Source organism: Callospermophilus lateralis, chromosome 4 (assembly GCF_048772815.1).
Source record: "Callospermophilus lateralis isolate mCalLat2 chromosome 4, mCalLat2.hap1, whole genome shotgun sequence".
NCBI classification, from domain to species: Eukaryota; Metazoa; Chordata; class Mammalia; order Rodentia; family Sciuridae; genus Callospermophilus; species Callospermophilus lateralis.
In genome coordinates this window covers 160,948,949-160,961,290 of record NC_135308.1, presented here as the reverse complement: position 1 = coordinate 160,961,290, position 12,342 = coordinate 160,948,949, and the positions used below count along the sequence as shown (strand labels likewise).

Sequence of the window (12,342 nt, the reverse complement as noted above, 5' to 3'; positions counted from 1 at the left end):
ACCCAGGCCAAGGGGAACCCTGAGAGCAGCTTCAATGATGAGAACCTGCGCATCATGGTGCTTGATCTGTTCACCGCGGGGATGGTGACCACCTCTACCACGCTGACCTGGGCCCTCCTGCTCATGATCCTGCACCCGGATGTGCAGCGTGAGCTGGGATGGGGAGGGAGAGCTTAGAGACAAAAGGTCCCCTCATCTTAAGTGGGACTCTTGTGTCTCTAAGTATAAGCTGTCCCAGTCCCCAATAAGGCTGTTATCCTGCTAAGCTGGACACAGCCCTGAGATGGGAGAGGGTCAGGGTGCAGGCCCCTGGGTGCTGACATACTGTGGGGTTGCTTCTCTGTCCAGGCCGCGTCCAACAGGAGATTGATGAAGTGATAGGGCAAGTGCGGCAGCCAGAGATGGGGGACCAGGCCCGCATGCCCTTCACCATGGCTGTGATTCACGAAGTGCAGCGTTTTGGAGACCTTGTCCCTCTAGGTCTACCCCACTCGACAATCCGTGACATTGAGTTGCAGGGCTTCTTCATCCCCAAGGTAGGCCTGGGCCCTTCTCCCAAGCTCCGAGTGACCAATAAGCTAGTGGCCCCAGCATGGACACTGCCAGGGGAAGGAGGACTGGCATCTAGTTCCCTGGTTCCCAGTTCCCCTGGCACCACCTGGCCCAACCTGATGGGTCTGGAAGCAGAGAAGCCACCAGGCCAGTGCAGAACCACAGAGCCCAGGTTGTTGGGGGAAGTAGATTAAAACGTGCCTCAGATTGTTGTAGCAACTGCAGTGCTCGGGGACAGAGATTAATATGGGTGTCAACAGGCCCTTGTCACCTGCCCTGCCATCATGTCCAGGATGCTGAGAATCTTTGTCTCTGAGGGTTACTTCCAAGGGTTCAGGTTACTTCCTAGAGTCTGCCCAGCCTGGTTCAGTGGTCAGGTCTGACATCCCCCTCCCAGTCCCTGCTCATGGAAGGCATCTCCTCCAGGGGACGATGCTCATCACCAACCTGTCATCTGTGCTGAAGGATGAGACCGTCTGGGAGAAGCCCCTCCACTTTCACCCTGGACACTTCCTGGATGCCCAGGGCCACTTTGTGAAGCGGGAGGCCTTCATGCCTTTCTCAGCAGGTGCCTGTGGGGCCTCCCTGTCCCTCCCCAGGGCTCCTTGGAGGGGTGGAGGCCAGGGACAGGCTGACTGAGCCCGAGTCCCTCTCACAGGCCGCCGTGTGTGCCTCGGGGAGCCCCTGGCGCGCATGGAGCTCTTCCTCTTCTTCACCTGCCTCCTGCAGCGCTTTAGCTTCTCGGTGCCCCCTGGACAAGCTCGGCCCAGCGACTATGGCGTGTTTGGTACCATAATGACCCCATCCCCATACGAACTGTGTGCTGAGCCCCGCTAGAGGAGGTAGCAGACTCCAACCCTGCCCCCAGACGGGGCTCTGATGTTCAATAAACCAGTCTTGTCACTGTCACTTTGTTCTGAGATGCCCCTGGCTCTGTCTGAAGCCAGCTGTCGCCCTCTGCCCCATTCTTCCTGACTGGACCCCTTGGTGCATGTGAGAAATGGGCATCCTGGTGCTCAGCAGGTGACATCTGGCTCCATGACACCCACAGAGACCCATCCCTGGCTGCTGGGTTGGTTGCCAACTACATGCAGTAGTCTGGACTCTGTTGGTCTAAGGTTGGGGACAAGTGAACAGGTTTCTGCCAGACATCAATGCTGTCCCTGGCTGCCTGGCACATGGTGTGACACAGGGAGTGGGACCTGCTCCCCAGGGAAGTATGAACAAGCCTCTGTGTCCAGGGGTTTTCTTGGGGTTGGTCAGGTGGTGTGGAGGGTGCCCTGTGGCCAGCTGCCACAACTCAGCTGCCTCCCAGGCGAGAGGAGATGGCCTAGTGCCCCCACCCAGATCCCATCCCTGGTGTAAAGGGCCTCAGATATACAGAGGTGCTTGCCAAGAAGGATGTGCCCAGGCTTTAGGGACGGTTTCCTGCAGCCCGACAGGAGTCAGGAGTTGGTTGAGAATGTGGGATGGAATCCCCAGGCCTGCTGAGCAACTGTCCCCCAAGGGCCACTTGGCTCTGTGTGAGCGTCTGTGTTTGTTTTGTGGAGAGACTTGTGCCTGAAACGTACTCTCTGAACTCGTGTAATGTCGCAACCCCTCGCCAGCAAGGGAACACACGACACAGGATTCTTCTTTCAGCAGTTTATTCAGGCCTTGATTAAAGTATCTTCCAGTGACCCCCCCTCCTCCCGAGCGCCCAAGCACAGCCTAATAAAGCCTCCCACGTACCAATCTTAAGCCGCCACGTGGATCTTTCTCATAGGGTGGCAAGGGATAGCGTGCCAACTCTTCATAAAAGGAGTTGTTTACTACAGGCCACAGTGGAAGCCGGCGCCATCTTCTAATGGCGGCCACAATCTACAACAATGGCTTACCACAGTTCCCCCTTCTATTTTATAAAACAATGCAGGCGAAAGTAGAGGTCCTATCCCACTGTGCAGAAGCGGCTGCAATGTATGGTTCAGTCCTAAGGAGGCGCCTTCCCCAGACCTGACCCCATATCAGCCGACGCCTTTTTTCGTAGGGCGGGGGCGTGGACGTCAAACCCGCATGCAATAGGACATGCTTTCCTTGAGGTCCGTTGAGGGATCACTCAAGTGCAGTACTTTGCCTCGCATCCTGCATAGTGACGATGGCGAGAAGTAGGGCAACACAGGTAGCCTGGTAACAATAACAAATTTTTAGTTGGCAACACAATCCCTAAGCCCCAGAGGAAAGTAAAGAGTCTGTAGCCGAGAAGAAAGACCAGTCCTAAAACCCATCTGCGTGCAATGGTAACAAGACCTGCAGAGTGCAAGGGCTATTCAGTACTGGGGGAGATTAAGAAAGAGGACATGCCAATCCCAGTGCAATGTGAAATTAACTTGGGGTGCAATGGCCATGCCCAGAAAATCACTGTTTAAGATGTGCAAGCCAGATTTGCGGAGACATGCCATTTTCCAAGGCCGCAAGAGCCTGTACAATCATAGCCTTCTCCTGTGTATGGCGAGTTTTAAGGCAACAGAGAAGCCACAAACAAAGTATAATACCGAAGCAACACATTGCCCCCAAAATGCCCACTCCCACCCACTCCTTAAAGAAGGAAAAGGCAGAAGATAGCCAACTGGTGAATTGACCCAAAGTCACTGGTTCGACACGGGTACTATTCAAAACAGCAATTTGGGTTAGTTGAAATTGGAGTAAGTTTTCTGCTTCCATGGACCAGGTTCCGGATAAATATTTCCCGATGATGTGGGAGGCATTCCTGGAATCATTAAATCTGACAGAGGTTATACATAAATGTGCACGTTGATCAACACAACCTAAATATACTAGATCAGACAATTCCTCAACTTGAGCTTGAAGCAGATCTATCCTTTGATTAGCAGCCAGAATCCCAGATAAAATGTGTTGATTAATTCTACTTTGAGATTCAAGTATGGTGGATGTTTGTTGAATAACCTCATTAATAGTGGCAGCAGTTTGTACTTGGCTGGCCATGGCTACTCCAGCTGTAACTGCTGCAGCAGCAGATACCGCCACAGCTGTCACTATAGCTGCCGTAATACCAAAATCTCTACGGGCTCTAATCAGTTCAACAATAGGAAAAGATTCAGGATCCGCAGTAACTGGGATCGGGACAAAGGTTGGAATTTTCATAATCACTGCCACAGTCCAAGAGCCATTCCAACACTCAGTTAAATAACAGGTAACATTAGAACAATTAAGCATCCCCTGTGATGTATCATTAGCCAAAAGAAACAGGAACGGAGATTGGAGACAGACTGCTGCAGAGGATAACGTAGCATTACTTAATTGTGAGTTATGTGAAATATTTCCAAGTCTCCTACCTCGATCTGAGTCTTGGATACTACCAGAAACATTAAACAACCAGCTTTTGACTCCTCGTAATTGAGCCAAAGTGGAGATATCAGCTGTGGCTCCCTTTTCATTGGAAATTAACCATTGAAACCAAGACCAACCTGTTCCTATAGAGGAATTACAGTTGGAAGAATTACATAAGTATCTTTTATGAGAGGGGGAAAGAGAGAAACCCTTAGAGACCTGATGTTTCTCCCAAGAGTGATCTTGACAAGGCATGAATGTTGGGGGGGTATCCTGTTTGTTGATTAGCAAACTTGCCTTGTCCCAAAAGCATATCCTTATCCTAGGCAGGGAATCCCGCTGCATGATTTTGAGCAGCTTGCTCTATTGCACCCTCTAGCATAAATGCTCTCCAATCCAAATATTTCCCTGGGGAGACACAAGCGCGGACTAGACTAGCCCAATCTGAAGGAGTCATACAAAATCTAGCAAGTCCCTCCACCTGAGTAAGGGTGAAAGCGGCATCCACGCCATAAGTGCGGACAGATTCCGCCAAGGTTTTAATTATCTTAAAGTCTAAAGGCTCATGATATCTTCCCCTGTTATTGTCCTGAAATACAGGGTATGCAAGTCCCATATCTGTATTAACTGTCCTCCAAACTTGCGCATGAAAAGATCTCCCGGAATTTTGGCTCCCCCCCCACATACGGGGGTGGGGCAACCGGCACCATATCTTTTTCGAGATATTCTACCTCCTCCTCCTCAGAGTGTTGTTGACCGATATTGGATCCCGTCCCCTTTTTACAGTAGGCCTGCGTGCCCTGTATCCCTTTTTTCTTTTTCTTCATTTTTATCTTGCGTAGTTGTTGTAGCAGTATATCAAGGTCCTCAGAACTCTCTGAGCCGCTTGTGTTCTCAGGCGTTTTTAATTCAGCCAAGTCTGGGTAGAGCCTTCTCCTATTTTTAGTTTCAGGCTCTTGCCTTCTCACTACTCTTACTCCCAATGCTCTCTGCCACTTCACTATGTGATCCTTTAGACTTTTCCTCATGTAGTTGCTCAAGAACAGCTTGACCCTCACTCACAGCTTCCTGGCATTTACTATCTACTATACATCCTCTAACTAACTTCCAAAGTGGTATAACACCACCCTCTAAGGTGCCTTGTTCACGAGCGAAATCTAGATCTTTTCCTAATTTGTCCCAGCTAGGAATCGTAAGACTCCCTGAAAAGGCAAACCAAGGAGCTGCTATATCAGTTTCTCTTAAAAACATCTGCAAAGTGCTCTGCTTTACCTTAAGTCCTTTTGAACGTAGTAACCCATCCAGGGCCAACAAAATTGGGCTTGAAGAGGCAGCGCCCATAATAGTTTCAAAGCTATAAAGAAAGTGAAAGTACAAAAGTCCCGCTCTCTCCTTAATTACAGAGGAGCGTCCTATTTTATTATATTTTCCCCGCTCTCTCTTAATGTACAGAGGAACGTCCCGCTATTTACTTGCGGATTCCCACTTTACCTGGGAACTTACCGGTGCACCACCCTGACTGCAGAAAGTTCTGGATCCTGGGTTCGAGAAATATTCTTCCCCGTACGGGCCACCAATTGTCGCGACCCCTCGCCAGCAAGGGAACACACGACACAGGATTCTTCTTTCAGCAGTTTATTCAGGCCTTGATTAAAGTATCTTCTAGTGACCCCCCCTCCTCCTGAGCACCCAAGCACAGCCTAATAAAGCCTCCCACGTACCAATCTTAAGCCGCCACGTGGATCTTTCTCATAGGGTGGCAAGGGACAGCGTGCCAACTCTCCATAAAAGGAGTTGTTTACTACAGGCCACAGTGGAAGCCGGCGCCATCTTCTAATGGCGGCCACAATCTACAACAATGGCTTACCACAGTGTAAGTGCGCAGCTCAGTGGTATTAGAACATGATCAGGGAAGAAAACATCAGCCTGGCATCTGCCCGACTCTGCCCTGCAAACCGAGACTCTGCGTTCCTGCAGCTTCCCCTTCTCCCCGCCCTACAGGGTCTGCAGCCATCTTTCTCGCTCTGTGAACATGACTCACACAGTGACGTCTTTGGAGTGGGCTCATACAGTCTTCGTCGTGTTTCACTTATATCCCTGATCTCCTTAAATTCATCCAGTTGGTAGCAGGGATCAGCACCCCATGTTGAGGGCAGAATGACATCCCATCCTGTGGGCACACTGCAGTCCCCCTTGCTGTGGTTTGTCTATTTTGGTGTTAGGTACCAGTGGTCAGCAGTTTGGCAACTTTTAAATGGGAAATTCGAGGAGAAAAGAATTTATCTGTATAAAATATCATGGCCTTCTGGGTAGCATGAGGACACCTCCCGTTCTGATCACGTCTCATGCTGACATCCTCCCCCCAGTTCAGCTCCTCACCTGGGCGTGGCAGCGTCTCCCCTGAGCAGCAGAGCAGAGGTTGGAGAGGGCCAGGGATCTGAGAGAGAAAGGGACCCCGCCCACAGACCCTCACTGCAGGGCGCTGCTGGCCAGCTCCCGGGTCAGCCGTGTTATTGTCCCTGCTGTGTCCAGGCTGCAAATTAACCCTCCTGTTCCAGGCAATGTCACAACCATGAGAACCAGGCTGTTGGTGCTGGGCTCCTCTGGTCTGGAGGCTTCCATGGGTTGCATGTGGTGCACCACACATCAAAGTCTAATGAGAAACATCTGGTGTTGACCTGTGGACATTGGTCAACTGCCCAGAGACATTGTGAATATCTATACTGCTCTGCCATGTCCCACACAGCACCTGGGATGGGTGTGACCTTCCAAGATGCCAATCAATCTGCCCACTGCCCAGACATCCCAAAGCAAGACTCTGCCTTAGAAACCTGATCCCCGCCATTGGGGTGTCCCCTTAAATAAACCACCAGAGCCATCTTTCCTTCTCTAGTTGCAGCCTCCATGTGGACTAGATCTGCCAGGGGCTCTGCTTTGGAAATTCATTCCTGACTTCTTCTCTTTTATTCACTAATTATTTTAGACTTTAGGTTTTCAGGTGGCTAACACCATCCTCAGCAAGAAGACTAGCCCCCCGGCTGGGGATGTGGCTCAAGCAAAATCGCGCTCGCCTGGCATGCGTGCGGCCCGGGTTTAATCCTCAGCACCACATACAAACAAAGATGTTGTGTCCGCAAAAACTAAAAATAAATATTAAAAAATTCTCTCTCTCTCTTTAAAAAAAAAAAAAAGAAGAAGACTAGCCTCCAATGAGATGTGCCTGGGAATAGTGTGACCAGGTTAAGCCCCAGTCTGTTCCTGTGAATGTGGTCTGAGCATGGTTGGTAAATGAGGGTGTATAAATGAGCGGGTGGCACGCGCATGCATGTGTCTGTGTGTGTCTGTGTGTGTGTGTGTCAGTTCTAGTGTGCACTGGGAGGGGAGAGGAACAAGCGCTGCTGTAGATTGGGTAAGGGTTTCATGTCCCCCAAAGTGTCATCTGTTAAAATTCGGTTCCCAGTTTAAGAATGGAAACTGAATCCGACCACAGGGCTTAAAGTGGAACTTTGGAGAGTCATCTGACTTAGATAAGCCCCTGACATGCAGCCCAGGGATTGAATCCTGGAGGCTTTGTCAGAAGAGGGAGATCAGCTGGCTGAATCTTCCTGACTCTCTCCATGTGGGTCACCGGGACTTGGCCAGAGGAAGGCCACCACCTACAGTGAGGCCTGGAAGCTCTAGAACCATAAACCACAACCAGCCTCTTCCTTTCTAAAGTGACCTGCCCTATTTCATTCCAGCAACTGGAAGTGGACTAAGCACGGTAGGAAACCTCGTCAATCTGGAGAGCTCGGTCCACCTGTGCTCCTGTGCCCTGGTCCTCTGATCACCATGACCTCATGGAGGACCCAGGCTGGTGTGCATGGCAAGTGTGAGTTGAAGGCCCTGAGGAGAGGGAGGGGAGGCAAGGAAGGAGGGGCAGTGCTCAGGGGCAGGTGTGGCCACGTCAGAGAGGGGGCCCTGTGAGGTGCGGAGGGCACTCAAGGGACACCTTGGTGCTGTGAGGAGCCTGGGCCTCCTTCAGAGGGTAAGGTGCAGGGACGGGGGCAATTCCCTGTCTCCATGCTCCCCTGGGTGTCACCTGGAGAGGGCAGGAGGGCCAAGGGCCTGGGAGGCTGCCCCTGCCCTGGCCCCTCCCTGCACTCTCTGCCTGCACAGTCAACAGAGTGTGTTGGCTCCACGCAGAGGGCGAAGGGCAGCCTCAGCTCCTTTATAAGGGAAGGGCCCAGGCAGTCAAGTGCCCAGGGTGTAACAAGACTGTCCTCCCTGGCCCCAGGTACCTGGAGTGGCCAGGAGAGCCAGGTGTGCCAGAGGAGCTCGTGGACAGCAAGGCAGCCATGGGGCTGCTCACTGGGGACGCACTGTGGGCCCTGAGTGTGGCCGTGGCCGTCTTCCTGCTCCTGGTGGACCTGATGCACCGGCGCCAACGCTGGGCTGCACGCTACCCGCCAGGGCCCCTGCCACTGCCTGGGCTGGGCAACCTGCTGCAGATTGACTTCCAGAACATGCCCAGCTCCTTCCAAAAGGTAAAGGAGCCAGGTTTGGTGGTGCACACCTGTGATCCCAGCATCTCAGGTAGCTGAGGCAGGAGGTTTGCAAGTTCCAGGTAGATTTAGTAACTTTGTGAGACCTTACCTCACAATAAACAATAGAAAGGGCTGAGAATGTAACTCAGTGGTTAAGTGCCCCTGGGATTAATCCCCAGTACCCTCCAACACCCAGGGTCAGGGAGTATCTGGTGGATCACAGTGGAGGGAACCCAGGACGGAAAGAGATGGGTGGTGGGTGAAGCCAAGGTGGACCTGGAGCTGTGCACTGAAAGGAAACAGGTTGATAGTCGTCCTGGGAAAGACCACTGCAGAGCCTGAGGACACGTTCCACTTTCCAAGGGCAAAGGTCTGGGAGGACAAAGGCCAGGAGTTGGGACTGGATTTGGCAGTAGGTTTGGGATCCAGGTGGACAGGTATAAATTATGTAGGCCCCGGTCCCTTGGGAAAGGTCTTGGGATGGGGGAGGGGCCAGGGTCCTGAGAGCCTGTCAGTCAGGAACTGGAGGTGGACTCAGGTCGACAGAGACCACTTCAGCTTTTCTGTGCTGTGGGGCTTGCGCCTCACTGCTCCCCTCTGTGACCGTGTCTCCTGCTCTGTACAGTGGGCCGCTAGTGGTCGCCACTGACAATATCCTGATTGTCAAGGTCCTTGCTGCCACGTTGGATCCGAACTGAGTTAGTCCACTTTACAGGGTGTGACTCCCAGCCTCATGTTCCCACATGAACTAGCAATCCTCCCAATACCAGGTATCTTCCCAGACTTGGCACACTGTGGAATCCCTGGGTCTTTTGTGGTGAGGCGAAGGTCTGCAGCCTAGTAGGGAGTTCAGCTGGACAAATACATGGCCCTTTTGCTTACAGATGCGGTTCCGCTTTGGTGACGTGTTCAGCCTACAGCTGGCCTGGAAGCCTGTCATTGTGCTCAGTGGGCTAGCCGCTGTGCGGGAGGTGCTGGTGAGCCACAGCGATGACACTTCCGACCGCCCGTGGATGTCCATCTATGAGCACCTGGGCTTCGGACCTCGGTCTCAAGGCAAATTTCATCTGTGGCAGAAATGGAAAACTGGGGGATTGGATTGGTGTGGGCGGCTGATACCTGGAAATAGGGATCAGTGACTTTAGGACCTACAGGGATGGACACGCCGGCCTACAGAGAAAAGTCAAGATGCATATGGCCCGACTGAGTAGATAAGGGATCCCTGACATCAGGGGAGGAGAAGGGTATGGGCAGGGAAGTCTCACAAACTGTCCCTGCCATTCCCAGGGGTGATCCTGGCAGGCTATGGACCTGCCTGGCGCGAGCAGCGGCGCTTCTCTGTGTCTACCATGCGCAACTTTGGCCTGGGCAAGAAATCCCTAGAGCGGTGGGTGACCGAGGAGGCCAGCTGCCTCTGTACAGCCTTTGCCAACAAGACTGGTGGGTGATGGGCTGAGGGGCACAGCAGGGGATGAGATGGTTAGACCTGGTAGGCAGGGGCCACACCCTTACTGGCCTGCCCCATCCCAGGATGCCCCTTTAGCCCCATGTCTCTGCTGAAGAGATCAGTGTGTAATGTGATCTCCTCCCTCATCTACGCCCGCCGCTTCGAGTATGATGACCAGCGCTTGGCCAAGATGCTGGACCTTCTGGAGGACATGATGAAGGAAGAGTATGGCTTGTTGCCCATGGTGAGGAGTTCAGGGCACTATCCAGGGCCAATTCTGTGCATCCCAGACTCCGAGCAGGGTTAGCATTCAGGGGCGATGGGAGAGGGCATCCTGGAGAGGAGACTAAGAGGGAAGGCCCGGAGGTGAGCACATCTCAAACAGGACAGGTGGGCCAGGGTCAGAGACCTCCAGGAGAGGAAAATGAGCCCGTGCCCACTGTCCAGCTAACACACAAGCTCGAGATTTCCATGGTAGGCTGCTCCTTCCGGCAGCCCAGGCCAGCAGAGAGCTTGGAGGCTGACTCTGGGGAGGGAGCTGGTCACTGGGTGGGACAGGTAGGCCTGGGTCCACCCTGGAGGAGGCTGGGACCTGAGTATGGTCCAGGAGAGAGAGGAGCACAGGAAGGATCCAGGTCCCCTCTGTGGCTGTCACAGGTGCTGAATGTGGTCCCAGTGCTCCTGCGCATCCCAGGGCTGCCTGGCAGGGTCTTCCCTGCACAGAAGGCCTTCATGGCCATGGTGGATGAGCTGTTGGAGGAGAACAGGATGACCTGGGACCCAGCCCAGCCACCCCGAAACCTGACTGATGCCTTCCTGGTGGAGGTGGAGAAGGTGAGGTGGGGCTGCCTGAGACGGGCTAGGGGACGTGGGCTGAGGGTCCTATGAGGCTCAAGAATGGGCAATTTGGGGCCCTGTAACCCAGGACCTGGTCTGATGGGTGTAGACTGGGAGGTCATTTGGTGACTTTCTTCTTCGGCCCCTGAGCCCACTGTGTCTGCCTCTGCACAGGCCAAGGGGAACCCTGAGAGCAGCTTCAATGACGAGAACCTGCGCATGGTGGTGCTTGACCTATTCACCGCAGGGATGGTGACCACCTCTACCACGCTGGCCTGGGCCCTCCTGCTCATGATCCTGCACCCGGACGTGCAGCGTGAGCTGGGATTTGGAGGGAGAGCTTAGAGACAAAAGGTCCCCTCATCTTAAGTGGGAACCCTGTGTCTCCAAACATAAGCTGACCCAGTCTGCAAAAGCCTGTTATCCTGCTAAGCTGGACACAGCCCTGAGATAAGAGAGGGTCAGGGTGCAAGCCTATGCTCAGGGACAGAGGTTAGTCAACAGGGCCCTTGTCACCTGGGTGCTGACACACTGTGGGGTTGCTTCTCTGTCCAGGCCGCGTCCAACAGGAGATTGATGAAGTGATAGGGCAGGTGCGGCAGCCAGAGATGGGGGACCAGGCCCGTATGCCCTTCACCATGGCTGTGATCCACGAGGTGCAGCGTTTTGCAGACCTTGTCCCTCTAGGTCTACCCCACTTGACAATCCGTGACATTGAGTTGCAGGGCTTCTTCATCCCCAAGGTAGGCCTGGGGCCCTCCTCCCAAGCTCCAAGTGACCAATTAGCTAGTGGCCCCAGCATGGACACTGCCAGGGGAAGGAGGACTGGCATCTAGTTCCCTGGTTCCCAGTTCCCCTGGCACCACCTGGCCCAGCCTGAGTAGGTCTGGGAAGCAGAGAAGCCGCCAGGCCAGCACAGAACCACAGAGCCCAGGTTGTTGGGGGAAGTAGATTAAAACGTGACTCAGATTGTTGTAGCAACTGTGCTCGGGGACAGAGGTTAGTATGGGTGTCAACAGGGCCCTTGTCACCTGGCGCTGCCATCATGTCCACGAGGATGCTGAGAATCTTTGTCTCTGAGGGTTACTTCCAAGGGTTCAGTGTGGACCAACTAGAGTCTGCCCAGCCTGGTTCAGTGGAGGGGTCCTTAAGTCCCCCATCCCATTCCCTGCTCATGGCAGGCATCTCCTCCAGGGAACGATGCTCATCACCAACCTGTCATCTGTGCTGAAGGATGAGACTGTCTGGGAGAAGCCCCTCCGCTTTCACCCTGGACACTTCCTGGATGCCCAGGGCCACTTTGTGAAGCGGGAGGCCTTCATGCCTTTCTCAGCAGGTGCCTGTGGGGCCTCCCTGTCCCTCCCCAGGGCTCCTTGGAGGGGTGGAGGCCAGAGACAGGCTGACTGAGCCTGTGCCCCCCCACAGGCCGCCGCGCATGCCTCGGGGAGCCCCTGGCGCGCATGGAGCTCTTCCTCTTCTTCACCTGCCTCCTGCAGCGCTTTAGCTTCTCAGTGCCCCCTGGACAAGCCCGGCCCAGCGACTATGGCGTGTTTGGTAGCATAGTGACCCCATCCCCATACGAACTGTGTGCTGAGCCCCGCTAGAGGAGGTAGCAGACTCCAACCCTGCCCCCAGACGGGGCTCTGATGTTCA

At 53.7% G+C, this 12,342-nt stretch overlaps 2 protein-coding genes across 8 annotated transcripts in view; both read left to right on the top strand.

Moving 5' to 3' along the window:
- The window catches only part of LOC143398313 (cytochrome P450 2D17-like), a 12,523-nt gene extending 11,062 nt beyond the window's left edge, over positions 1–1,461 (top strand). For all 7 annotated transcript variants that reach the window (XM_076855310.1, XM_076855307.1, XM_076855309.1 and 4 more), the window contains 4 exons: positions 7–148; positions 349–536; positions 979–1,120; positions 1,211–1,461. In XM_076855310.1, the coding sequence (XP_076711425.1) occupies positions 7–148; positions 349–536; positions 979–1,120; positions 1,211–1,389 (651 nt within the window). In that variant the 3' untranslated portion in view covers positions 1,390–1,461. The remainder of the gene's footprint in view (positions 1–6; positions 149–348; positions 537–978; positions 1,121–1,210) is intronic.
- The window catches only part of LOC143398315 (cytochrome P450 2D17-like), a 20,269-nt gene extending 7,927 nt beyond the window's left edge, over positions 1–12,342 (top strand). Inside the window, exons 2-11 of the mRNA XM_076855312.1 lie at positions 7,620–7,750; positions 8,156–8,405; positions 9,290–9,461; positions 9,693–9,845; positions 9,936–10,096; positions 10,510–10,686; positions 10,864–11,005; positions 11,245–11,432; positions 11,884–12,025; positions 12,115–12,342. Of these exons, the coding sequence (XP_076711427.1) occupies positions 7,719–7,750; positions 8,156–8,405; positions 9,290–9,461; positions 9,693–9,845; positions 9,936–10,096; positions 10,510–10,686; positions 10,864–11,005; positions 11,245–11,432; positions 11,884–12,025; positions 12,115–12,293 (1,596 nt within the window). The 5' untranslated portion in view covers positions 7,620–7,718 and the 3' untranslated portion in view covers positions 12,294–12,342. The remainder of the gene's footprint in view (positions 1–7,619; positions 7,751–8,155; positions 8,406–9,289; positions 9,462–9,692; positions 9,846–9,935; positions 10,097–10,509; positions 10,687–10,863; positions 11,006–11,244; positions 11,433–11,883; positions 12,026–12,114) is intronic.